At 40.7% G+C, this 27,220-nt stretch overlaps 1 protein-coding gene across 1 annotated transcript in view; it reads left to right on the top strand.

Annotated features, from left to right (window-relative positions):
* Positions 1–27,220, top strand: part of LOC149265032 (vacuolar protein sorting-associated protein 52 A-like) — a 296,453-nt gene that overhangs the window by 208,802 nt on the left and 60,431 nt on the right. The window contains exon 15 of the mRNA XM_089429097.1: positions 760–860. Coding sequence (XP_089285223.1) covers positions 760–860 — 101 coding nt within the window. The remainder of the gene's footprint in view (positions 1–759; positions 861–27,220) is intronic.

Genomic DNA, 27,220 nt, shown 5'->3' on the forward strand with positions numbered 1-27,220 from the left:
AGGGGGTCAGAGCCTCCCTCGGTTGCTGAAAAATTGGAAGTTGGAGCTTCTTATTGATGTCAATTTACTGAAGACAAATATTAAGAAGTGTTCGATGCTTTTTCTACCGAAAGGGTTTCCACCTAAAAAATCTTTGCTGTCCACTGTCTTTGATTCTATTCATCGTTGAATGGTGGATTCATGTTATGATCTGATGGTAATGTTGATTAATGCTCTATAAAGTAAAATTTAACTAGTTGAAGAGAAATATTAATTCGCCCCCCTCTCAGTGTTTCCAACGACTCTTGGACATGGAGTCAACTAGCAGTAATAGAGGATGGATTTCAATGAAGTTATTTGTGCTCTAATATTATACGTCTGAGAGATCTAGAGTGAGAATGAATTCACAAATATAATCTTTGAGCACAAGTAAATTTGTTGAAATCCATCTTGTATTACTAACAATTTCATTGTTCATTAGCTTATAGTTGTTTCATTCTTTGTCAAGTCTACGATACAATGTGTAAGGCCATTATTGCAAGCTCATTTGCTTAACTACCATTTTTCTATATTTTTTGGTCCATCTTGATGGGATTTGATTGGGAGGTTTGCATTTTTTGGTGAAAGATTTTGAATGTTGATATGTTTTGAGAAAAAGGATTAAGGCATTTATGGTCTAGAAGTAGATTTAAGCTATCAGCAATTTATTTTTTCTTTTTTAATTTGGTAATGATTTTATTATCCTAACCACCTAGCTCATTTTCTCATGGAAAATTGTAGGGCCATTTACAGTGATTGATGAGCATTTTAACGCTATTCTTCCAAATTTCTTTGATGCCATTGGCCTAATGCTTATGATTCGCATAACACATCAACACCAGGTACTTCTTGGCATTGTTTGTCTCATAAATTGCTATATAGAATAATTAGAGGAGAAATTTTATTGGTAATATATGCTTGTTTTTATTTTATTTGAATTCATTATTTACACATTCAAATGATTTCCTTAAATGCATTGTATTATGATGATGTCCCCTTAGTGTGAAAGCATGTATACATGTAATTACAAATGGCTGGAAGAACGGCATCCCATTTTATTGTTAAATAACTTTGTTGTTTTAACTTTTTATATTTTGCATGTAAAACATGATATTTTTATCTTTATCTTTGTTAGCTGAGCTGCAAGCATTAGGACTCGGGAGCCATTTTATTTTTTCAATGAATTATAGAGATAGAATTGGAAACAAACAACAGTAAGAGAATAGTTTTTGAAGTAAACTGATTTCCTTGAAGTTGTAAAGATCCTTAATTCCCTGCTATGCTAAGGAAAACAATGTAAATAACTAGAATAATATGTGATTTGTGAAAAACTTCCTAGAGTGAAGGCACACAAAACTTAGGTAATAATGAAGTAAATTGAAGCAATTTATTCATAGGAACTAAAATATTTTTGTAGAATAGAGATCGGTATTCATATAGTTAAATTGAATAGGTCTAGATCTCTACTAAAATTGTGCATCCTAGTTTCACATTACTAGGTTGCAAGATAGAGGAATGATTCATGTAGCATAAATAATGCATGGTAATGAGCATGAAGAAAAGGACAGCTTTCCATATAGCTAGGACAAAGAAATGCTTGTTGTGGATTGAATGTTAAAGAGGAAATGACAAGGGATCCAGATCAGTGATGTTAAAGACAAGTTTTTTGTTCCTATGATCACAACTTTTGGTAAACAAGTCATACATAAACATATAATGCATGCCTATGTAGTCAGCTAGGTATATACATTGCTTAATGTTGAAATTTGGGTAGTTTGGAAGGTATTTCCGAGTGGAGAAAACCCACAAAAAGGAGTTTGTTGGGAAAAGTATCCAAGTTTTAGGGTTTTGAACCCAAATGAGTGGGTAAAACCCTAAATGATCAAGTGTTCTCTGAAATAACCTATGGATGTGTGATATGTATAAATGGAGGCCAAAGGGGAGGCCTAGTCACAAGTTGAGATGTGATTTCACTTGAGCAAGAGGTATCCCTAGGAGAGCTGCAGATCATGAGAAGGATAGCCGCAACAAGGAAGAAAGACTGGAGGCCCGAGTTCAGTGGATGGAAGGGCTGGTTTGACCTAGCAGCCTGCCAGGAGGACTGAAGTCTGAAATAAAAGTCTCTATGTGAGGGCCGTTGCTGTCTGAGGTTGGGAGAGGGTCAAATCTGCCTCAGGAAGGTCCTGAGTGGTGGTTGCATGTCTGATAAGGCAGCCCAGAACCTAGGCTGAGAACAGATCAAGGTTAGAACAACCTATTTGAGAGCTTGAGGTAGTAGAAGGCTGGCTAAGTTGGGCCAGAGGTCTGTTAGGACAGATTGAGGAGCATCCAAAAGGGCCGAGGTTGATCAAGGTATCTGCAGGGGTAGGATAACCTGTCCAAGACTCAGACAAGTACATAGTGGTTCTAATCAAAGGGGACCAAGGGCCTGGAAAAGGTAAACAACCAGGCCTGGAAAGGGTAAACAACCAGGCCGAGTTGGAGAAATTTGTGGTAGAAAGGGTTATATGTAGGCTGAGGTTGAAAGATAGTTGGATAGGGAAAGGAATGCATGGTTAAGGCTGGCCGCAATTGTTCCAAGAGGAAGATGAGGCTACAGGAGGGCTGCTGTAGCAAGACATCATAGAAAACAAGAGGTTTTTTACTATGTGTTAAAGGACCAACAACAGGTACAGCAAGTTGTTCATGGGCTGAAGGGATTAACCCAGACTCAAGAAGCTGATTGTGAAATCTGCCAGGTAGGCAGCAAGGGAGATAGTGGTCAAAAGGAGCTGATGATGTTTAAAGGAAGCCTGTAGCAGCAAAAGGAGTTGGGCTACAACAAGTACAACATAATACTGAGGTCAGTGGCTAAAGAAATCAGCCCAAGTGAGTGGCTATTTTGTTGATTGTATTTTGTATTTTATTCATGGGCAGATAATGCCTAATGTCCTAGGCCTCATCTCTAGAATTTCAGTCAAAAGACTGTGTACTATAGCTTTGTATCAGGGTTTGTAAAGGGCTATGATCCCTGGTACAAGAGCTCTAGTGTTTTCGTATTGATGGACTACTAAGGAACACGATTTGGGCCATATTTGTTATGTACTGTTATTGATTTCACTGCTGATATATTTCGTTGTTCAAAGTTGTTTATTGTTGAGCACTGCTAGTGTCTTTATGTGCTTAGCTAAGTCATAGACCAGACCTTAAACACTTAAACACTTAATTTATCTAAGTCATAGTAAGGGAATTTAAACACTTAATTTATCCATTGGTTGCAAAAGGATAGTTCCCTGAATCCATGGGATAGAGGGAAAGTAATATGTGCATCTCAAGATTTCAAATGAAGATCTATCATCCAAAGTTTAATGCCATCCAATCATCAATAATCCCAGGTCTTTAGAAGATAACATGTACAATATACAATACAAGACATCTTACCATAGTGTCTTGAAACAACTTACGAAGAAGGAAAGAATAGTAACATCCAAAGGTTAATGCTATGCAGTCATCATTAACCCAAGGTCTTTGAAAGATAACATGTTTACTATAATTTGTTAATTTTTCAGTATATGCTTGACATAATCACTTATTACAATTCTTCTTCAATTAGCAATCAATTTCCAATATAATTTCAATCTTCCAGCAACAATAAGCAATTGTAGATAGAACAATAAACAAAATGCACAATAGAAGACAACCAAGAACAATAGAGACACAATAGTTTGGTCAAAGACCAGGGAAAACCCCACCAGGGGAAAGCCCTTTCAAAATTCTTCTTCTATTAGACTGTCATCAAATGTTTAGCAGAGAGACACAATGTTCAAGTTCATCAACAAAGAGTCAAAGGTCAAAGTCTTGACTATCCCAAATACCAATCTAATCTCCAATCAAAGATGAGTCCAAAATATCAACTCTGGTCAACAAGTCAAATTTGCAAATTCTGTCAAAGTCAATAGCAGCAAAAGAAGCCGTAACCAGTCAATGGTCAAATCTTTTGAAGAATGTAACTAGTGTCGGTCTTCATAATTGTATGTGTCAAAAGAAAGAAAAATATTTTTTTATTGTAAAAGAAATTGACTTATTAAAACATGGGTTTCATCATTTATGCTTGGGTCAATAGGTCATAGCACCCATTGTGTGCTCTAGTGTTTGTGTCTTGTGTCAAAAGTCAATATCATGTATAAAGACCCTTCTGGGGCTCATTGTCTTTAAGAAATTTATTTATTCTAGTCATGTTAACCCCTCCACCATCAAGTTGGCCTCAAATACATCAAGTTGGCTATCCAACTAGTCATGTTGGCCTATTGAGGGAGCTTCCAATGACTATATATATAGTTGTGAGTTCGACCTATTCAAGTAAGTGAAGTCAATGGACTTCAATCTGCAATCCTAGAAGTGGAAGATAGTGCGAAGAAGAGTCTACATAAGAAAAGAAGACCATGTGAAGGAGATTGGAAGTCGAATGATCTGCCATTCATGTAAAGTATGTAATTCAATAGGACCGAAGATACAGGGTTGTGGAGATGGGCTGAAAATTGCAAGAGTAAAAGAAAGAAAGCTGAAATTCTAAGATGTTATACTTGATATAACTCTGAAAGTTTGATTTGTCTTCATAAAGGCTGGCTTGATGGATGGAGGGGTAAAGTCATTGTCAAAGGTCTTGTTCATCTCAATCTGATTTACTAGTGGAAGAGTTTGATTGGGTTTTCCCCTTCATAGGGGTTTTAGCCCTGGCTGAGTGCCTACATTTTGTGTACTCTTGTTGTCTTTGAAGTTTTGGCAATTATCTTGATGATGAAAATATAATGAAGAAGAACTAATAACTAATCACAAGGAGTTGTCAAGTAAAAGAGAAATATAATAAATAAGAAACCCTAATGCTGCCCTAATGGATTTCTCAACAAAATCAACCTCCAAAAGGCTCAGTCAAACAATCAAAGAACTCGACCTTCCTTCATTAGTTAAACCTTGTCAAAGTAGCCTCGAGAAACTCGATCAAAGGAGAGATAAAGCCTGCGGTCAAGCCTTAACAGATCTGCGGTCAAACCCAGTCAAAGTCTATGGTTAAGGTTGGTCAACTTGCCCAGAAAAATTCAGTATCTTGCCCAATCAATTCAACCTTCCAATATAGAGATAAATTCTGAATTTCCAAGTCAAAATGATCCAAGTCAAACCAAGTCAAAGGCTGGTCAAAGTTGTCCCATAGAAAGTCAACGAACCAAACAAAAGAGTCTTCCTTCCCTTCACACGTGCGAGCTTAGATCTCCTATTTCAGACCTGTACGAACTAATCAAATCAAGAGAGAGAAGATGATGTGATTTGTGATGATGCCTCCAACTGATGTGACATTATTTGTAGAATTTCAAATCCATTGAGAATTCAATAAACTTAATAGTTTTTAGTATTTTATGGTTGGTAGAACTATAGAACTTAAATTGGATTCTATTATTTATGAAGTTATGGAATTGGCATTAGTAAGGATCACCAGGCTCAGGGATTTTCCATCATGTAATCATCTATGAGGGTTGACATAGACATGGGTCTCCTTCTAAAATGTCATTTAGGGACATGGGGGATGCAATATTTCTCTCCCCCCCATGTACCCCCTTTTTTTGTTGTTTTTCTGTGGGGGTTGGGCGTTGTTGAAAAGTGGGGCAGCTATGGGATGAATTTCCCCATAGAAACCCCAAGTCCTCGAGAGAAACCCTCGTGTCCCAAAGAGGATTTATATTGGTCAAAGAAGAATTTAAATGTGGATAAAGAAATATTATTATTATTTGAGCAAGGGAAAAATATTATTTGAATGGGAGTAAAATATGAATTCAACTGTTTCCCTGCAAAGATTGTAAGTCAGCTGGAGACATTCCATCGAAATTGTATATAAAAGAAACCCTTGTGACTAATTTGGGATATAGCAATGATCAAAATTAAAAGAGGCTCTCTGTGATTCACATAGGCTTCCTGTGGCTCGGTGCTTTTAGTGTTTGCATTCTCTATGGTATCTTATATTATATATCTCTGATGGTTTGTTGACTTCAATTTGAAGCTTGCATTATGTTATTGGTTTGCTCACTACAATCTGAAGGTCGAATTATATTATTGGTTTGTTGACATCAATATGGAGCACGCGTTATCTAATTGGTTCGCTGACTTCAATCTAAAGGTCACATTATCTCATTGGTTTGTTAACGTCAATCTGAAGTTCGCATGTAGTCCTGTGGCTTGCATTTACTTCTATGACACATGGCTCAGATCAATTTTACAGAGGTATCGTAATTGCATCGCAAAGTGATATGATCTGTAGTGGTTCGCATTATTCTTCTCTGTGCTTGCATTAGAGTTTATGGTGTCTAGCATTTATGTGGCTCGCAGCTTGGCGTATCTCTCTCGCATACAAGTCTGTGGCACATTTCTTTGGATCGCTTTTATCCGTGGCTTGTTATTTCCAGTGGCATGGTTCTCTCTGTGTAAACATTGCAATACAATAATCTTTACATCGTGGCATCACATTCAGTAGTAAAGTCGGGACTTTGTGAGACAACACTTCTCTGCAACAATAACATTGTTTCTTTGTGGTCGTTCTATCAGTTCTCTGTGATAGTGGCTTGGTGGCTCATATTCAACTCAGAGGCATCGGTCTTACATTCTCAGTGGCATCACTAATTAGTAATTATAGTGACTCAGTGCCATCATAGTTTGTTGTAGTGGCATTGCGGTTTGAAATACTCTATGTTCATTGTATACTATGAGGTATGGCTTAATGGTATGTAATAAGCTCACATATACTCTATAACGTAAGACTGCCATCTACACTACATCGAGACAATGGTACATGACTCAATTATGTTGTACGTAATACTTATGTTGACAGTATGATAGGATAATCTTATGAGTGGCAATTTTATACATAATGATGATTTATGATATGCGTAGTGACTTAGTCAACAATGATTTATGGCAAGAATATGTATGTTGGAACTGCTACCCACCACCTATGGGTAGCATCCATAGGAGAAAATTTTTCTCCTAGATGGTCCTCAGATGGTAGCTAACATCCCCTTGCAGCCACCAAATAGCTCGATGTGCCACTATCTCCGCTACTTGAGCCAACCATGTGGTACCTTGCCCATCTATTATGATTGTATGTTTGAAGGTGGGCCTCTTGACCCCGAAGGTATGGCTTTTCATTGTGTAGTTGGGTAATTTTGTTTACTTATCATGTGTTGAAGAATGTAACTAGGTCCGGTCTTCATAAATTGTATTTGAGTCACAATGAAATGTGATGAAAAGAGATCTTGGGTCATTGCCAAAATCCCCTTTCATGTAGAAATTCCGAATCTTGACCTGTGGGTTATGGCCCACGATCTAAACAAAACAATTCATTATACAGCAATAAAATCCATCAATACTCTGGTACTTATCTTTATACAAAGAAAATATATAATAACATCGATTCATGTAAATCGATCTGTCTTCATCCGTCGAATCTGCAACACTTCGTTCTCAGGTCCGAGCAACGTTCTGCAATTACAATTCTCATCATCAAACGTACGACGGGAATCGGTTTCACCATTTTGCTGAGCGTCAATACTATTACCCCTCTTCAACCTGCAGATCGATTCCTAAAGCCGTTTTATTCAACAGATTCTTCCACGCGATTGTAATATCGCTCCTTCGACATTCTTGAGATTTCAACGCCAAGCCAGAATTTGGCTCTTTAACCAGATTTATAACGCTGTAACTGTGAATCGATCTTACTCTTCTATCAACATTCCTCAATTAAGTATTACGCCTTTAAATTGGATTCACACTTCTCACAACAGCACGCAGGATCAATTTAAGAACTGACATACTCGTATACATAATGAAAGAAACTCGTAACCACAAAACACATGATTTATATTATTTCTGAAGTCAAATTACAATACGTTTTTATTGAGCCAGGTTGCCTTGGCAGCGCTGGATATACATGCGCCTGGCTCCCCCCTACAAATGCACGAAGACTAGTTTATAACAATGGAGGAAAGTAGATTGGATCGTTCCAGATCCGATCTCCCCTCATAAGATCTCTAAATTTACTCAACCGAATCACAACAATCTCTATTAATAATATGAATTTAACGAAAATATGGTTTTTGTGGCCACGTCAACTTCGCTCCGCTTTGGATTCCTCTTTGATTAAGGAGGGGTTAGATGCTCCTGCATCAGACTCCCGAGGTACAAAAATTTATGACCTCCTGGTCATATACTTCTCCTGGTCCTTAGCAATTCTACCCACTGTATTTCTTCAGTGGAATTGCCTTCATGATCTTCTGTGAGTTGCAACCAACCTCTACAGTAACAGTCTCCTCTGTTACACGATACCTCACCAAGCCCTCCGCACTCGGTCTTTTGGCATCCTTCTGGTTCTCTTCTCTAGAACCAATTGAGCACACCTTGCTCTAGGTTGCTGCAAATCTTCTCACCTTCCGCTGCCGCCATCTGCATGACAGTAAGACCATAAACTCTCCAGCTTTAACACAACTGTACCTCTTCCCCTTTTGCTTGCATTCTTCTTCCTTCTCGCAGGAAATCCTTTCCCTGCTCTGATACCACTTGATGAAAAGAGATCTTGGGTCATTGCCAAAATCCCTTTTCATGTAGAAATTCCGAATCTTGACCTATGGGTTATGGCCCACAATCTAAACAAAACAATTCATTATACAACAATGAAATCCATCAATACTCTGGTACTTATATTTATACAAAGAAAATATATAATAACATCGATTCATGTAAATCGGTCTGTCTTCATCCGTCGAATCTACAACACTTCGTTCTCAGGTCCGAGCAATGTTCTACAATTACAATTCTCATCATCAAACGTACGACGGGAATCAGTTTCACCATTCTGCTGAGCGTCAATACTATTACCCCTCTTCAACCTGCAGATCGATTCCTAAAGCCGTTTCATTCAACAGATTCTTCCACGCGATTGTAATATCGCTCCTTCGACATTCTTGAGATTTCAACGCCAAGCCAGAATTTGGCTCTTTAACCAGATTTATAACGCTGTAACTGTGAATCGATCTTACTCTTCTATCAAAATTCCTCAATTAAGTATTACGCCTTTAAATTGGATTCACACTTCTCACAACAACACGCAGGATCAATTTAAGAACTGACATACTCGTATACATAATGAAAGAAACTCATAACCACAAAACACATGATTTATATTATTTCTGAATTCAGATTACAATACGTTTTTATGAGCCAGGTTGCCTTGGCAGCGCTGGATATACATGCGCCTGGCTCCCCCCTACAAATGCACGAAGACTAGTTTATAACAATGGAGGAAAGTAGATTGGATCGTTCCAGATCCGATCTCCCCTCATAAGATCTCTAAATTTACTCAACCGAATCACAACAATCTCTATTAATAATATGAATTTAACGAAAATATGGTTTTTGTGGCCACGTCAACTTCGCTCCGCTTTGGATTCCTCTTTGATTAAGGAGGGGTTAGATGCTCCTCCATCAAAATGTATTTATCATAGGAATGAAAAAGGAATTATTATTTATTATTATTATTATTATGACTTATTAAAGCATGGGTTTCATGCTTGGTTCATCATGTTTTAGGTCAAAGTCCCTAGTGAGGACTTCTAGGATTTATTCTGAGTCATTGTCCATTTAAAGAGACCCTTCTTGGGCTTTTGAATCATGTAAAAAAGATTTATTATTGAGTCAAATAAGTCATTTGTCACCTCCACACCAACTCGGCCTCAAACAGGGTAATTCGACCTCATTAGAAGGCTAGAAGCATATATATATATGTGTGTGTGTGTATATTGGAGCAGTTCGAATTCATTTGGAGCACTCTCTCTCACTCAAGTTTGATATCCAAGAAGAAGAGCAAAAGAAGTGTGAAGTTGTAAGAGGAGTAGATTTGCTGGAAGAAGGAAGATCGAATTTTTTGGGTTTGTCTCTCTCGTGTGGATTTGCTGGGCTATTTGTTAGAAGGACGAAGTGCTGCTGTTGGGTCAAAGTATTTGCTGGGCTAATTGCTGGGTCAAAATTCTGTTGGGTCGAAGTTGTTGCTGCTAGGTCGAAGTTGTTGCTGCTAGGTCGAAGTTGCTGCTGCAAAGTCGAAGTTCTTATCATCTACAAAAGGAAGAAAGCGTTGACTTGGTGTGGAGGAAGTTTGTGTCTAGGTCAAGAGTCTTGGATTATCTCGTGAAGTTATTAAGGAAGAGTTGTTGACTGGGTTTTCCCCTAGATAAGGGTTTTGCTCTGGCTGTCCTCCTACATCTGGTGTGCGTGATCTTTGTGCTATTGTTTTGGTAATTGCTTGATGAACTACGATTAAAAGAGGAACATAAGAAAACATAAGAACATCACAAGTAATTATCAATATAAAGAAAATCTTTTTGTCTTTCTGATTTTCTCACATCATCGACGCTTTGGGGCATGGACTGGTGGGGGCATTCGATGGAAAGAGTGGGCTTGGTCTGTACTCTTGCCTACTCTACCCGATTTGATGGTTAACCTTGTATCCTAGCCCGTGGGGTCTCCTTTACTGGCTACTAGCTTTAGGGATGGCACTACTTAGGAAACCTCGATTTTGGTTGCGTGGTCCCACTTCCCAATACCATATACTTCACCTCCCCTCCGCTTATTATAGCCCCATTCATCACTTTTCCCACCCAGGTCCACATTTTTCCACTGGGTCCACAAGGAGTTAGCTTCACCCTCCCCTTGTTCTTGGGTCGGGCCTGGAACGATGCCTCGGAGGTTGATTCAGCTAAAAAGAAAAGAAAAAGCATATTTTGGCCACTATCAACAAGAAACATACCATAAAATGTAAAAGATGGCTGAGACATACACATTTAGCACTTGGGAAAAAGCTAAACATGAGCACTACCCCTATCATTATGGCCCTCACCCTGGTTCCTAAGGTCCCTTACATTGACCCCTGTCATCATTAAGGAACCCATGATTGTCCCAACCCTTGGTGGGCGATGAGCTACCTCACCTTAAGGGGTAATCACTATTGTATCCCACACATCAAGCTCTCATCCTTAGAGCCCTGAGTAATTATAAAAGAAAATCAATAAAAGGCAAAAGGCATATGAAGATGGGTTGAAAAACAAAGGTCAGGGTAATTCGTACCACGATTGCTCCCTCTACATTCATACACCCAAGTGTGGGCTTTCCGTATTATGGCTACCCTTGTACTGTGGCATGTGGCTTGGGGCCTTCCCCTGATGCTCCATTCCGTTCCACCATTCTATCACATGCCACCTACCGCTTGATGGATGTACCATGAACATGTCACGCCCTTTAGAGGTAGAAACCACTTAATAGGGTCCTTGGTTAACCACCTTATTGAGCTTGGAGACACCTGTACATGTTAGTGCCCACTATGGAAGGGCATACCACTATGAAGTGTCCACTTGATTCCATGATTTGTGTGAAAATTCTATCACTGCAGCAACTGATTTACTTTTCTTACTTATTTCATCATAAGTTCTTCATGAAATTACTTCAACAAACATTAAAATAAATACTGTTGCAGATATCACACCGTAATACAGAAATAAACATATGCACACATTGACACAATTATTTTGGATTAATGTCCCCAGAAAAAACCAATGTGGGAAAATCGGTGCAACAAGGGAGGATTATATTATTCAACAATTTACTTGTACAACGGCGTGCCAAACTGGCTTACCCATAGATAGACAAACTTCTAGCACTTTCTAAACCAAGTGTAAGCCCTTCTGACCTTTGCTACAGCTGAAAACCCTTTATGTCAGCCTGAAACCCTCTGCGTCAGCCTACTGAAGCTCTGCGCAACCTCTCTGGGCTTCTGCGTCACTCCTGCAACCTCTACGTGGATGATGCAGGCCCTTCAGGCTCAATGCAGTCTCTCTGCCTCTGCGTGGCTTCCTCTGGCTCTGCATCTGCCTCTTTTGCACTGATCTCCCGTTTCTTTGTTCCATACTTGTTGCCTCTTGACTGCTTTCCAGACCACTGGTTCAATTTTTCAGCAAACCCCACTCCAGAATTGAACTGACTAGTCTCCCACAGTGTTTTCTTCATGTGCCCCTCAATCCTCCTCTTATACTTTTTCTGTTGACATCTCAACGGCCGAGATTAAGTCCCTAATCAACGACTAAGATTAGATCTGGCTTGACATGTCTTTTGGACCATTCCAACACAGATTCATATTAATACACATTAATATTTTATTCCCTAAGTTTAGACTTAGGGACTCCATTAAAACTATTAATTATTTTAATATCTCCTGATCTGTTTAGAATCTGCCCAAATCCTTTCTGGGTATTGGAGATCTTATGTGCCCCAACCTCTCCACCAAATTTCGTGGCTAGAGCACATCCGATGCTATCCCAAATCAACACTCCTTCTTAGCGAGAACTGTGCTCTAGCAATACTCCTCACTGAGTATTACTTTGATCATCCAACATTGGTACCTATGCTGATGCTAGGCCTTCCTGCCCAACATCCTCTGCACTATTGCCCATGACTTTGTTACTGCCACCGCTGCATCTGTACGACAGCTCCCTCTACATCTGTGCTGCTGCTGGTCCTTTCCCCCAGCACTGCATCTAAACTGCAACTCCCTATGCATCTGTGCTGCTGTTGGTCCTTTCTCCCAACACTGCATCTGCACTACAACTCCCTCTTCCTTCGTGCTGCTAACACACTACTTTTGAAAGGGGTTCTTTACCATCCCCATCTTTTCCCTGAAGTAGTCAAATTGACTTTCCAAGGGCCTTGGTGAGGATATTTGCCACTTGTTCCCTTGTAGGAGTGTAGCTTAACTGTATAGCTCCTTGTTGGACACAATCTCTCACAAAGTGACACCGAATATCAATATGCTTCAACCTATCATGAAATACTAGATTCTTAGAGAGTTTGATGTAACTCTGATTATCACACATGATCCTGGTCGCCTCCATATTTATTCGGAATAGGTTTACTAGTAGTTTTCTATGCCATATGGCCTCACACGAAGTTGTGCTTACTGCCATATATTCTGCGTCAGATGAGCTTAGAGCCACGAACTTCTGTTTCCTACTGCACTAGGAGGTTATTCCAGATCCAATGTTGAGACAGTACCCAGAGGTACTTTTCCGATCCACTGAACTTCCTGCCCAATCTGCATCAGTAAATCCTCTCAAATTGATATTCTTCCCCTTCTCATACAAGAGCCCATAATCAACTGTTCCCTGTAAATACTCGAGAACGTGCTTGGCTGTTGCCCAATGAACCCTCTTTGGTTCCACCATGAACTGACTAAGGGTGCTGAAAGCGTAGCAAATATCTGGCCTGGTATTGACTAGATACATCAGGGACCCTATGAGCGGTCGGTATAGGCTGGGATCGACATCCTTGTCTTCTGATGCATCAATCTTCTTCCAGTTGGTAATCATTGGCGTAGCCATAGGTCTACAATCTCCCATCCCGAACCTTTTCATGATTTCTGTACCATACCTTCCTTGCCTAAGGAAGATTTCTCCTTTTTGCTGCCAAACTTCCAACCTTAGGAAATAGTGCATTCGTCCCAGATCCTTCATATCGAACTCTGTGGCTAGATTCTTCTTGCAGTCTTTAATGAGTTTGGATGATCATGTCAGGAAGAGATCATCCACATATAATACTAAGATAAGTGGCTCGCTCTCTACAACCAAATAGTAGAGATTCAGATCCACGTCACTCTTGACAAACCCCATCTTCTGCAAGTAGCCATCTATTCCACCATACCACGATCTTTGTGCCTGCTTTAGCCCATACAAGGCTTTTTTCAGTGTGCATACATGAGACTTCTTCTCATGCGTTTCAACGCCCTCTGGTTGTTCAATGTATACTTCTTCTATTACCCCATGCAGAAATGCTGTCTTTACATCCATCTGATGGATCTCCCATCCCATCTAGGCTGCAAGAGATATCACGGTCCTAATAGATGTATACCTGGCTACCGGGGCGAAGGTTTCCTCATAGTCAATCCCTTCCTTTTAAGCATAGCCCTTAGCCACAAACTTGGCCTTGTATTTTTCAATATTGTTGTCCGCAGCATATTTGATCTTGTAGTTCCATCTTGAACCTACCACAGATCTGTCTTGAGGTCTTGACACCACCTCCCAGACATCGGTTACCATTATGGAGTTATACTTCTCCACTATCGCATCTAGCCAGACTTGATGCTGAGTTGCCTCCTTGAAGCTAGCAAGCTCTCCATCCTGAGCTACTAACGCCTGATACCTATCTGGCTATTTTCGCTCCCTTTTACTGTTCCTTGGCTTTCCGATGAGGTTCTTTGCATCACGTAGAATCTGATGAAGTTCCCTGCTGGTTCTTCCTCTGCCAACAGGTGCTTCTGTTAGCTCCTCTTCGTCATCCTGAGAATCTTCCTAATCTGAGGAAGGATTCTTCACTTCCGTTGGTTGAAGAGGTATGACCAATGGATCCTCTTTCGACTGCTCCTTGGAAAGCATTTCGCGAGATTTTCTGAAAGCTCTGTCCTCCATGAACTTTACATCTTGTCGTACTACTACCTTCCTGCTCCCTGGAAGATAGATCCTGTATGCCTTGGTGTTCTCGCTATATCCTGCCAGATACCCCTTTTCTACAGTCTGATCCAACTTTTTCCTCTTTTCTTCAGGTATGCGACAGTATGCCAAACTCCCAAATATCTTGAAATCACTAACTTCAGGTGTCTTCCCAGCGAAGACTTTCTTTGGAGTAATCTTGCCCAATGCCCGATGAGGAGTCCTGTTCTGAACGTAGACAACTGTGTTGCATGCTTCTGCCTACAAGAATTTTGGCATATCCTGATCATACAACATGGCCCTAGCTGCTTCTACAATAGTCCTGTTTTTCCTTTTTGCCACTCCATTCTGCTATGGGCTGTCCACTGTCTTCTGATGCCCTCTTTAGCGCAATAATCAGTTAAGTCCTTATTGACATATTCTCCACCATTATCTGAGCGCAAGACTTTTATTTTCTTACCTGTCAGATTCTCCACTAGAGCCTTGAACTCCTTGAATTGGCAGAAAACCTCATCCTTGGTTTTCAGAAAATAGATCCAAGTTTTCCTCGAGTGGTCATCAATGAAGGGAATGAAATACTCGGCACCGCTGAGAGCCTTGACGAACATAGGTCCGTAGATATCTGAGTGTATCAATCCTAGTACACTCTTGGCCCTGTGGTTGCTCCTAGGAAATGTTGCCTTGGCATACTTTCCTAGAGCGCATCCCCTGCATACATCATCTCATTCCGTACTCAGGTCCGAACTCTTGTTACTGTGCTCCTGAGAATTCTCAAAGCTCCATGGTGTAAGTGAGCCATCCTTCTGTGCCATAGTTCGTTCAAGTCTTTCTCCCCATGACTGCCTATTAGTGCCATTGGAGATTCTAGTTGTAATTTGTACAACTGATTACTTTTGATCCCGATCTGCACTTTCTTTTTCCAGCTCGGGTGTTTGACGTATACCTTTTCCTTGATGAAGTAGACGTCATAACCCTTGCCTTGTAGTTGTGACACAGAAAGTAAGTTCATACCCAATCCTGGCACATGCAACACATTTGTGGCACGAAACCGCTCTCCTGATTCTGTTTGAAAAATTATGGTACCCTTGCCTACTAGAGTACACTTTGCCTTGTTCCCCATGGTGATCTGAAAGTTCATCTTCTCTTCTCGATATTCTGAGAAACACTCTTTGATTCCCATCATATGCCACGAGGCTCCACTGTCTATATACCATACTTCTGATGATGTAGCACTAGTCATGCATGCCACTTCTTCTTCCAACCTGGAAGCCAACATAGAGAAATCGAAATCTCTCTCTTGTGCAATCTTCTGAAAATCTGCGTGAGTCCCCTGAGGTGGATGCCTCTGCATCGTGGTCTCGACCCATAAATGATTTTCCCTTTCTATCTCTGATTACTTGCTTTAATCCCATGTGAAAATTCTATCACTGCAGCAACTGATTTACTTTTCCTACTTATTTCATCATAAGTTATTAAAATAAATACTGCTGCAGATATCACACCGTAATACAGAAACAAACATATGCACACATTGACATAGTTATTTTGGACTAATGTCCCTGGAAAAACCCAATGTGGGAAAACCGGTGCAACAAGGGAGGATTTTATTATTTCTCAATTTTCTTGTACAACGGGGTGCCAAACTGCCTTACCCACAGATAGACAAACTTCCAACACTTTTCTAAACCATGTGCAGGCCCTTTTGACCTTTGCTACAGCTGGAAACCCTCTGCGTCAACATACTGAAGCTCTGCGCAACCTCTTTGGGCTTTTGCGTCACTCCTGCAGCCTCTGCGTGGATGACGTAGGTCCTTCTAGCTCAACGCTGTCTCTCTGTCTTTGCGTGGCTTCCTCTGGCTCTGCGTCTGCCTCTTCTGCGCTGATCTCCCATTTCTCTGTTCCATACTTGCTGCCTCCTGACTGCTCTCCAGACCATTGGTTCAATTTCTCAGCAAACCCCGCTCTAGAATTGAACTGACTGGTCTCCCTCAGTGTTTTCTCCAAGTGCCCCTCAAGCCTTCTCTTATATTTTTTCTGTTGACATCTCAACAGCTGAGATTACGTCCCTAATCAACGACTAAGATTAGATCTGGCTTGACATCTCTTTTGGACCATTCTAACACAGATTCATATTAATACACATTAATATTTTATTTTCCCTAAGTTTAGACTTAGGGACTCCATTAAAACTATTAATTATTTTAATATCTCTTGATCTGTTTAGAATCTGCCCAAACCCTTTCTAGGTATTGGAGATCTTATGTGCCCCAACCTCTCCACCAAATTTCGTGGCTAGAGCACATTCGATGCTATCCCAAATCAACACTCCTTCTTAGCGAGGACTGTGCTCTAGCAATACTCACTGAGTATTACTCTGATCATCCAGCATTGGTACCTGTGCTGATGCTAGGCCTTCCTGCCCAACATCCTCTACACTGCTACCTCTTGTACTACTGCCCATGATTCTGTTACTGCCACTGCTGCATCTGTATGACAACGTCCTCTGCATCCGTGCTACTGCTGGTCCTTTCTCCCAACACTGCATCCGCACTGCAACTCCCTCTGCATCTGTGCTGCTGTTGGTCCTTTCTCCCAACACTGCATCTGCATTGCAACTCCCTCTTCCTTCGTGCTGCTAACACACTACTTCTGAAAGGGGTTCTTTACCATCCCCATCTTTTCCCTGAAGTAGTCAAATTTTGACTTTCCAAGGGCCTTGGTGAGGATATCTGCCACTTGTTCCCCTGTAGGAGTGTAGCTCAATTGTGTAGCTCCTTGTTGGACACAATCTCTGACAAAGTGACACCGGATATCAATATGCTTTGACCTATCATGAAATACTAGATTCTCAGAGAGTTTGATGTAACTCTGATTATCACACATGATCTTGGTTGCCTCCATATTTCTTCGGAATAGGTTTACCAACAGTTTTCTAAGCCATATGGCCTCACACAAAGCTGTGCTTACTGCCATATATTCTACCTCAAACAAGCTCAGAGCCACGAACTTCTGTTTCCTACTGCACCAGGAGGTTATTCCTGATCCAATCTTGAGACAGTACCCAGAGGTACTTTTCCAATCCACTAAACTTCCTGCCCAATCTGCATCAGTAAATCCACTCAAACTGATATCCTTCCCCTTTTTGTACAAGAGGCCATAATCAACCGTTCCCTGTAAATACCTGAGAATGTGCTTGGTTGCTACCCAGTGAGCCCTCTTTGGTTCCACCATGAACTGATTGAGGGTGTTGAAAGCGTAGCAAATATCTGGCCTGGTATTGACTAGATACATTAGGGACCCTATGAGCTGTCGGTATAGGCTAGGATCGACATCCTTGTCTTCTGATGCATCAATCTTCTTCCAGTTGGTGACCATTGGTGTAGCGATAGGTCTACAATCTCCCATCTCGAACCTTTTGAAGATTTCTGTAGCGTACCTTCCTTGCCCAAGGAAGATTTCTCCTTTCTGCTGCCAAACTTCCAACCTTCGGAAATAGTGCATTCGTCCCAGATCCTTCATATCGAACTCTGTGGCTAGATTCTTCTTGGAGTCTTCAATGAGTCTGGATGATCTTGTCAGGAAGAGATCATCCACATATAATACTAAGATAAGTGGCTCCCTCTCTACGACCAGATAGTAGAGATTTAGATCCACGTCATTCTTGACAAACCCCATCTTCTGCAAGTAGCCATCTATTCGACCATACCACGCTCTTTGTGCTTGCTTTAGCCCATACAAGGCTTTTTTCGGTCTGCATACATGAGACTTCTTCTCATGAGTTTCAACGCCCTCTGGTTGTTCAATGTATACTTCTTCTATTACCCCATTCAGAAATGCTGTCTTGACATCCATCTGATGGATCTCCCATCCCATCTGGGCTGCAAGAGATATCACGGTCCTAATAGATGTATACCTAGCTACCGGGGCGAAGGTTTCCTCATAGTCAATCCCTTCCTTTTGAGCATAGCCCGTAGTCACAAACCTGGCCTTGTATTTTTCAATACTATCGTCCGCAGCATATTTGATCTTGTAGATCCATCTTGAACCTACCACAGATCTGTCTTGAGGTCTTGACACCACCTCCCAGACATCGTTTACCATTATGGAGTTGTACTCCTCCACCATCGCTTCTAGCCAGACTTGATGCTAAGCTGCCTCCTTGAAGCTAGTAGGCTCTCCATCCTAAGCTACTAACGTCTGCTACCTGTCTGGCTGTTTTCGCTCCCTTTTGCTGTTCCTTGGCTCTCCGATGAAGTTCTCTGCATCATGTAGAATCTGACGAAGTTCCCTGCTGGTTCTTGCTCTGCCAACAGGTGCTTCTGTTAGCTCCTCTTCGTCATCCTGAGAATCTTCCTGATCTGAGGAAGGATTCTTCACTTCCGTTGGGAGAAGAGGTATGACCAATGGATCCTCTTTTGACTGCTCCTTGGAAGGCATTTCGCGAGATCTTCTAAAAGCTCTGTCCTCCATGAACTTTACATCTCGTTGTACTACTACCTTCCTGCTCCCTGGAAGATAGATCTTGTATGCCTCGGCGTTCTCGCTATATCCTGCCAGATACCCCTTTTCTGCAGTCTGATCCAACTTCTTCCTCTTTTCTTCGGGTATGTGACAATATGCCAAACTCCCAAATATCCTAAAATGACTGTCTTCAGGTGTCTTCCCAGCGAAGAATTTCTCTGTAGTAATCTTGCCCAAAGCCCAATGAGGAGTCTTGTTTTGAACGTAGACAACTGTGTTGCATGCTTCTGCTCACAAGAATTTTGGCATATCTCGATCATACAATATGGCCCTAGCTGCTTCTGCAATAGTCCTGTTTTTCCTTTTTTCCACCCCATTCTGCTCCGGATTGTAGGGAGTTGTCCACACTCTTCTGATGCCCTCGGGCCTCAGCACAATAATCAGTGAAGTCCTTATCGACATATTCTCCACCATTATCTGAGCGCAAGACTCTTATTTTCTTACCTGTTAGATTCCCCACTAGAGCCTTGAACTCCTTGAATCGACAGAAAACCTCATCCTTGGTTTTCAGAAAATAGATCTAAGTTTTCCTCGAGCGGTCATCAATGAAGGTAAGGAAATACTTGGCACCGCTGAGAGCCTTGACGAACATAGGTCCGCAGATATTTGAGTGTATCAATCCTAGTACACTCTTGGCCCTGTGGTTGCTCCTAGGAAATGTCACCTTGGCATACTTTCCTAGAGCGCATTCCCTGCATACATCATCTCGTTCCGTACTCAGGTCTGGAACTCTTGTTACAGTGCTCCTGAGAATTCTCAGAGCTCCATGGTGTAAGTGAGCCATCCTTCTGTGCCATAGTTCATTCAAGTCTTTGTCCCCATGACTGCCTATTAGTGCCATTGGAGATTCTAGTTGTAATCTGTACAACTGATTACTTTTGATCCTGATCTGCACTTTCTTTTTCCAGCTCGGGTGTTTGACGTATACCTTTTCCTTGATGAAGTAGACGTCATAGCCCTTGCCTTGTAGTTGTGACACAGAAAGTAAGTTCATCCCCAATCCTAGCACATGCAGCACATTTGTGGCACGGAACCGCTCTCCTGATTCTGTCTGAAAAACTATGGTACACTTTCATACTAGAGTACACTTTTCCTTGTTCCCCATGGTGATCTGAAAGTTCATCTTCTCTTCTCGATATTCTTAGAAACACTCCCTGATTCCCGTCATATGCCACGAGGCTCCATTGTCTATATACCATTCTTCTGATGATGCAAAGCTAGTCATGCATGCCACTTCTTCTTCCAACCCGGGAGCCAACATAGAGAAATTGAAATCTCTCTCTCTTGTGCAATCTTCTGAAAATCTGCGTGAGTCCCCTGAGGTGGATGCCTCTGCATCATGGTCTTGACCCATAACTGATTTTCCCATTCTGTCTCTGATTACTTGCTCTGATCCCATGTGAAAATTCTATCACTGCAGCAACTGATTTACTTTTCCTACTTATTTCATCATAAATTATTTATGAAATTCTTCAACAAACATTAAAATAAATACTGCAGCAGATATCACACCGTAATACATAAACAAATATATGCACACATTGACACAGTTATTTTGGACTAATGTCCCCGGAAAAACCCAATGTGGGAAAACCGGTGCAGCAAGGGAGGATTTTATTTTTCAACAATTTTCTTGTACAACTTTTAGACTAATGTCCCTGGAAAAACCCAATGTGGGAAAACTGGTGCAGCAAGGGAGGATTTTATTATTTAGCAATTTTCTTATACAACAGGGTGCCAAACTGGCTTACCCACAGATAGACAAACTTCCAGCACTTTTCTAAACCCAGCGTAGGCCCTTCTGATCTCTGCTACAGCCGGAAACCCTCTGCGTCAGCCTGAAACCCTCTGCGTTAGCCTACTGAATCTCTACGTAGCCTCTCTGAGTTTCTGCGTCACTGTTGCAGCCTCTACGTGGATGACGCAGGTCCTTTTGGGTCTGCGCAGTCTCTCTGCCTTTGTGTGGATTCCCCTGGCTCTGCGTCTGCCTCTTCTGCGCTGATCTCCTGTCTCTCTGTTCTGTACTTGCTGCCTCCTGATTGTTCTCCAGACCACTGGTTCAATTTCTCAGCAAACCCCGCTCCAGAAATTGAACTGACTGTTCTCCCTCAGTGTTTTCTCCATGTGCCCATCAAGCCTCCTCTTATACTTTTTCTGTTGACATCTCAATGACAGAGATTAAGTCCCTAATCATTGCTAAGATAGATTTGGCTTGATCCATGTCTTTTGGACCATTCTAACACAGATTCATATTAATACACATTAATATTTTATTTTTCCTAAGTTTGGACTTAGGGACTCCATTAAATCTATTAATTATTTTAATATCTCCTGATCTGTTTAGAATTTGCTCAAACCGTTTCTGGGTATTGGATATCTTATGTGCCCCAACCTCTCCACTAAATTTCGTGGCTAGAGTAGATTCGATGCTACCCCAAATCAACAATTTGTAAGCTCTCTTACTCGATTACTCTAATGATTTGTTGTACTGGAAGGCGAGGGGACGCATTGGATCTTATACAAGATTGCAGGTGGGTCTCCATTTGGGGTTTGGTCTCCCTATACAGGGTCCAAGCCCTCTAGAGGGTCATATTGACACTTGTAGGGTGAGCGTTGAGAGCCATGGGCCTCCACCATAGCAGAGAGTAGATTGCCACTTCATGGATCCCTCAACACTATTCATTGATTGCTCGTGTTCCACCTTTTGGATGAGGATTATGCACTTGGACCACCGTGCCCAATCGACTTCTCATTTGCACTACACACTTGACAGATGTTCTAGGGTCTAGATGAGGATGTGTCTCACCATGGGAGACAAAGGGAGGGCTTATGTCATCATTCTATCCCTTATAGATGGTATACAGGTATTATCGATTCACTTGGAGACCCATGAGGATGTCATTGTGCCCCCACACCCACTTGGGGACACGACATTTGATTTGCTTGGATATCAAGGGGCCACCCCCTTGACCACTATGTTTGGAGCCTATTCTCTGATCTTGGCACACTTTGGACTCTACTAGGCCTCTTTAAGGGCCCCAACGATTCATTGTATTCATTATCTTGCTCTCTCGGGAGGCTTATTTTTGTATTATGGAGCTATCTTGGCGGGTTTGTCACTAAGTCATGTCATTATTGTACATTATTTTATTATTAAGGGGAATTATTAGGCTAACAGGCTATTTGAACCCCCTTATGAATTGTATAAAGTTTAAACATATGAGAGGCTCATTCATTTCTTTGATCACATTTTTGGATTGGACTATCTCTTCTTGAGAATTTAGGCTAGCCTCTTTGTTGGATGAATTGGAGATCTAATGCATTTCGATCTTTGGAAAAGCTTTATTTCTTGTCTTAGAGCTTCGACTTCTTTGCATCTTGATGATTGGAATAATCTTGCTATACTTGTGAGTACCTTTTCATGCATATTTGTAATTTTCGTCTCATAAAATTGTCTATGGAATATTTTCGTTCATGAAGCTGGTGTAACTGCGCTTTGTCTTGTGCGAAGTTGTTGGGCTTGTCTTTATGAGGGATTTTTCATATCACCATTTGAAGTATTGTGACTTATTGCCCTAAAGGTACATGAATGTTCATGAATTGCCTTCATAAGTCATCATTTGCAATATAAATAAGTATAAAGTTCCCTTTGTAACCTAGTTGCTGCTTAGGACATACGAAGTGAAGTAGGCCTCCTAGGGCATCACCTAAAATCATTTCTAGCTATTGAAAATCCTTGAAAATTAGTCAACTACTGCGTTGGGGTCTTCTTGAGAGGTCCTCCAAATTTGAGTTTGATCCCACGGTCGAATCTCGAGATATTCCAAGCCTTAGCTTGAAGACCGTTCTCCTCCCTACGTATCCTTTGGTTAGTGGCTTCACTAGGATCATTGCACTCAAATTCCAAGACAAGTTCATTTCGTTGTTGCTATAATTGTGATCCGGATCAAGAGGGTTCGAAATCGTAAAAATTGGGAAAAAAATGGAAAAAATCGGGAAAAAGTCAGCTAATACAAAAAATCATTTTTTTTTTCAATTTTTTTAATATCTAAAGCATCCACAACATAAAATAAAGGCATTGACACATAAATATGAAAATAGAACTAATATATAAGATGTGTAATATCATGTCTAGTGCTACATGACACATAACAACAAATCATGTTCTGAATACTAAGCCCTGAATCCTGCCTCAACCTCAAAATATCAGTAAAAAATATAATAATGTATCACATATCATGAGTCATAATGTCATATACAATGAAATGAACCAAAAAACTAATACTATGGATTTCCTTTGCCCCTCTTGCAAGAAAATGTAACAACTTTCCCTCTAGATGAAAAAGGTGTTGGGGCTGGCACTAACAGTGCACTCTGTTGTGCTCTAGAAACTGAAGAACTAGGAGCTATAGGAGGTAGACCATGCCTTCTACTGGTGATCATGGTAGGCGGTGTGACCTCCTCCTTTGCAGCTGCTAGCCCCTCCACTACCTCCTCCTCTAACCAATTAGGGGTTGACTCCATGACAGGCCTCTCAGCCTCAACCCTCCATGCAACATGGTGTTAGTCCCATCTAATGAGATGGCCTCCACATCAGGGGTCTTCTCAAGTTGCCTCACCCATAATCGAAGATTGTAGTAGATGTAGAGCATGTCATTATGTCATTGAGACTCCAACCTATATAAGGGTCATAAATTAATAAATTATAAATAATAAATTAATAATTATAAAAAATTGTAATTTAATGAATTCAAAAAATTAATTGGAATATTTTAACCTTTTGCGCTTTTTGGTGTGTATTTTTTCAATTACACTCCAGTTGCGCTTGCATCTGGAGGAGCTACATGTTTGGCTGAGCACTCGAATGGCAAGCCTTTGGAGATTGGGTATTCTGCCACCATAGCTTCTCCACTATGCATCTACAACAAATAAGATAAACTTAAGAAAAAAATTGAAATTTGAATGTTGAAGCAAAGCATAAAGAGACAATGAAATTTGAAACAAACTAAATCAGTAAAACTTACCTGGCATTTAGTCTTCCTATCCACAATAGCCATGTCAAAGCTAAATGTGCTACTTGCCATCCTGTATTTCTCCATTTCTTTGGAGGTTTCTGCTTGGAGATGGCACCATCTTTTGAACACAAGTGAAGAATCCATCCATGACCTCATCATCAAATAAGAAGCTACATGAGTAAGAAAATGCGGGGTTCAGGTAGATCCCTGCAACATGAATGGGACGATGGAGTGTATTGTTCCATCGCTTATCAATCACTTCCCATATGAGTTGTTGTCTCTGAAACCCCTCATCCCCCTTATCATCATAGTAGTTGCGAATGGATTCTTTGGTCCTATCCATGGCTTCATACAAGTAGCCCATTGCAGGCTTGTCTCCATCAACTAATTGAAGAACCTTTACCAAAGGTTTAGTAATGCTACACACCTCCTGCACTCCTGCCCAAAAGCTTTTCTGGTATGAAACTAGCCTGCATATGGCCTCTCCCTCTGGTTTGCGACTATATGAAAAAGCACGCCACTCCTCTGAAAGAAACATTTTCTTCACATCCCACTTAGGATTCAAGAGGGATTGAAGAGATATGAAGGTAGTGGCAAGCCGTGTAATGGCAGGGCACACGAACTCCTTGTTGTTGGTGAATGTTCTCATCAAATTAAGCACAAATGCATAATTATATATAAATTTTGTAATGCTTTTGATCATTCAACAATATCCTTGACAAAAGGAATGTTTCGTATGTCCTCCAACATCAAATCAATGCAGTGTGTAATAAAAGGTGTCCAAAATAAGTTAGGATACCTCTCCATAAGCATCTTGCCAACAACAACATAATTTGCAACATTTTTTGTTATGACTTGGACAACATGTTGTGGACCCACCTCCTGAATGAACACGTCCAACAAATCACATAATAACCGTGCATCTTTGATTTGTGCAGATGCATCAACAAATTTCATAAACATTGTCCCCTTGGGACAGTTAACCAAAAAGTTAATAAGGGTTCTACCATTTTAATCGGTCCAACCATCTGACATCACAATGCATCCTATGTGTGCCCATGAGTCCCTAAACTCCTCCAATCTCTTAGTGCATTCAACCTTTTCATTATGAAGAATGCACCCTCTAAAGTCATCATATGAAGGGGCTTTGTACCCCGAGCCAACAATAGCAATAACGTCAATTGCAGGCTAAAAAAACGGATTGTTCCTTACAATGTCGAAAGGAATATCACTCCAAAGAAGACCCTTGCCCAACAACTTGTCAGCTTCTTCCTTCTCCCTTTTTTTAAGAGTTGACGTGATAGATGGTTGTGCTGCAGATGTGGTTCTAGGAACAAAAAATGATGAGGCAGCTATGGGGTTGAGTGTAGATGTTGATGCTGAAGAAGAACTAGTACCACTCTCACGATCACCTCGCAATCCTGCCACTCCAACCCCTGCCATTTGACTCTTCAAAGTTGCCTTGGTCACTTTGGTTATCACTATTTCTTCCAATGAATTGATGGTTCTGCGAATGATTTCTGGATTTGTGTTTGTGCAAGGCCCTATCTCATGTCCAGGAATTTGTGCATGGTGGAACTTCAATCTGTGTACCCCCTCTGTCATATGATGCCCAAATAAATTGCAATTCAAATTTGATCTCTCAAACCCTCCATCAGGTTCACCAAATTCCCACAGAGGGTCCAATTTCCTTGACATGTTTGTTTCCAATTTCCCTGGCATGTTTGTAACTTTGTTGAATCTTGAATTTTAATGTAAGATTGAAGTATTAACTTTGAAGTTTTGAACCTAGGGCACAAGAAGAAATGCAAGTTAAACAAATGGAATTAAAATTTACATACAACATTTGAATTTTTGACAAAAAAAAAACCCTCAACTCAATGCAACAATAATGGCAAAAAAAACACATTCAAATCCAAGCAAAAGTCATGGAAAAAAACTAGGGCACAACAAGAAATTAAACAAATAAAACTAATGATCAAGATTTTGCATTTTTTACCAAAAAAACCCTCTTCATTAAATGCAACAAAAATGACAAAAAAAACACACTCAAATCCAAGCAAAAATCATGGAAAATATATGGGTGATAGAAACCCAAATAAAAACAAGAAAAAAAAAATAGAGCCAAATTTGATGCCCATACCTGAAAACCACACCTTGTTGAAGAAACTTGGTTTTTTTTTGCTTGGGATGCTAAATTCCTTCACTTTTCACCTTTCTTGCCCTTGTAGATGAATTCTCCTCCTCCTTCGCTGTTGAATTATGGTATGTTCTATGCTTAGAGCAGTTTACTTATTTTTCTTCTTATTACCCACAGATTTGCAATCACATATACATAAAGTAAAGTGTAGATAGAACATTAAATGATTAACAGAAAACAAGCCAAGACAAGAGACAAGATGTGGCAGCTAGCCAGGGAAAAACCCCAATGCGGGGAAACCCTTTGATCAAATCTTCTTTTATCTTCAATAGTTCAGCAGAGAGAAATAACACAAAATCAGAATTCTGTAATTTTATATCAGTAGCAACAAACCCTAGATCAACAAAGTCAAACTTGGTCAAAGGAGTGGAAATTGACCTCCAATATGTTTGGTCATTTTTTGGTCAACTAGCCTTTGAATAGCCTGAAGAAATAGCCCTTGAACAACCCTGAAAACGCAGTCAAACTACAGTTGACTAAAGTCAACTTGCTGCCCCAAACTAGGGCAATCAACGCCGGTCAAACCAGAGGTCAGATCACCTCGGTTTTTGTGCCAAAATCTGCGGCCTGCCTAGGAGAGGTAGCCACACCAAATCCACACTCCTAGATGGTCAACGCTGGTCAAAGAGATGACCTGCAGCCTTTGTGTTCTTCTTTCGTTTGCCTTGCCCTACTGCGTCTTCTCTTCTAGCCACACGTGTGAGAGAGAGAGATGTTCCTTTGATGCGTAGGAGAGAGAGAAGATGAGTGATTGGATGAGTTTCAAATGACTCAACCTCTCTTCTATTTATAGGAAACGCTGGGCATGTGTGCCACACACTTAGCTGTTGGCTGACCTTGATTATTTGTCAAGTAATTAGAAATAAATTCATATCTCCAAAAATACTTGTTGGAATCGGATGATCTTTAGATCAATCCTACAC

Source organism: Pinus tabuliformis, chromosome 6 (assembly GCF_031772625.1).
Source record: "Pinus tabuliformis cultivar Carrire ecotype Pingquan chromosome 6, CPIR1, whole genome shotgun sequence".
Taxonomy (NCBI): Eukaryota; Viridiplantae; Streptophyta; class Pinopsida; order Pinales; family Pinaceae; genus Pinus; species Pinus tabuliformis.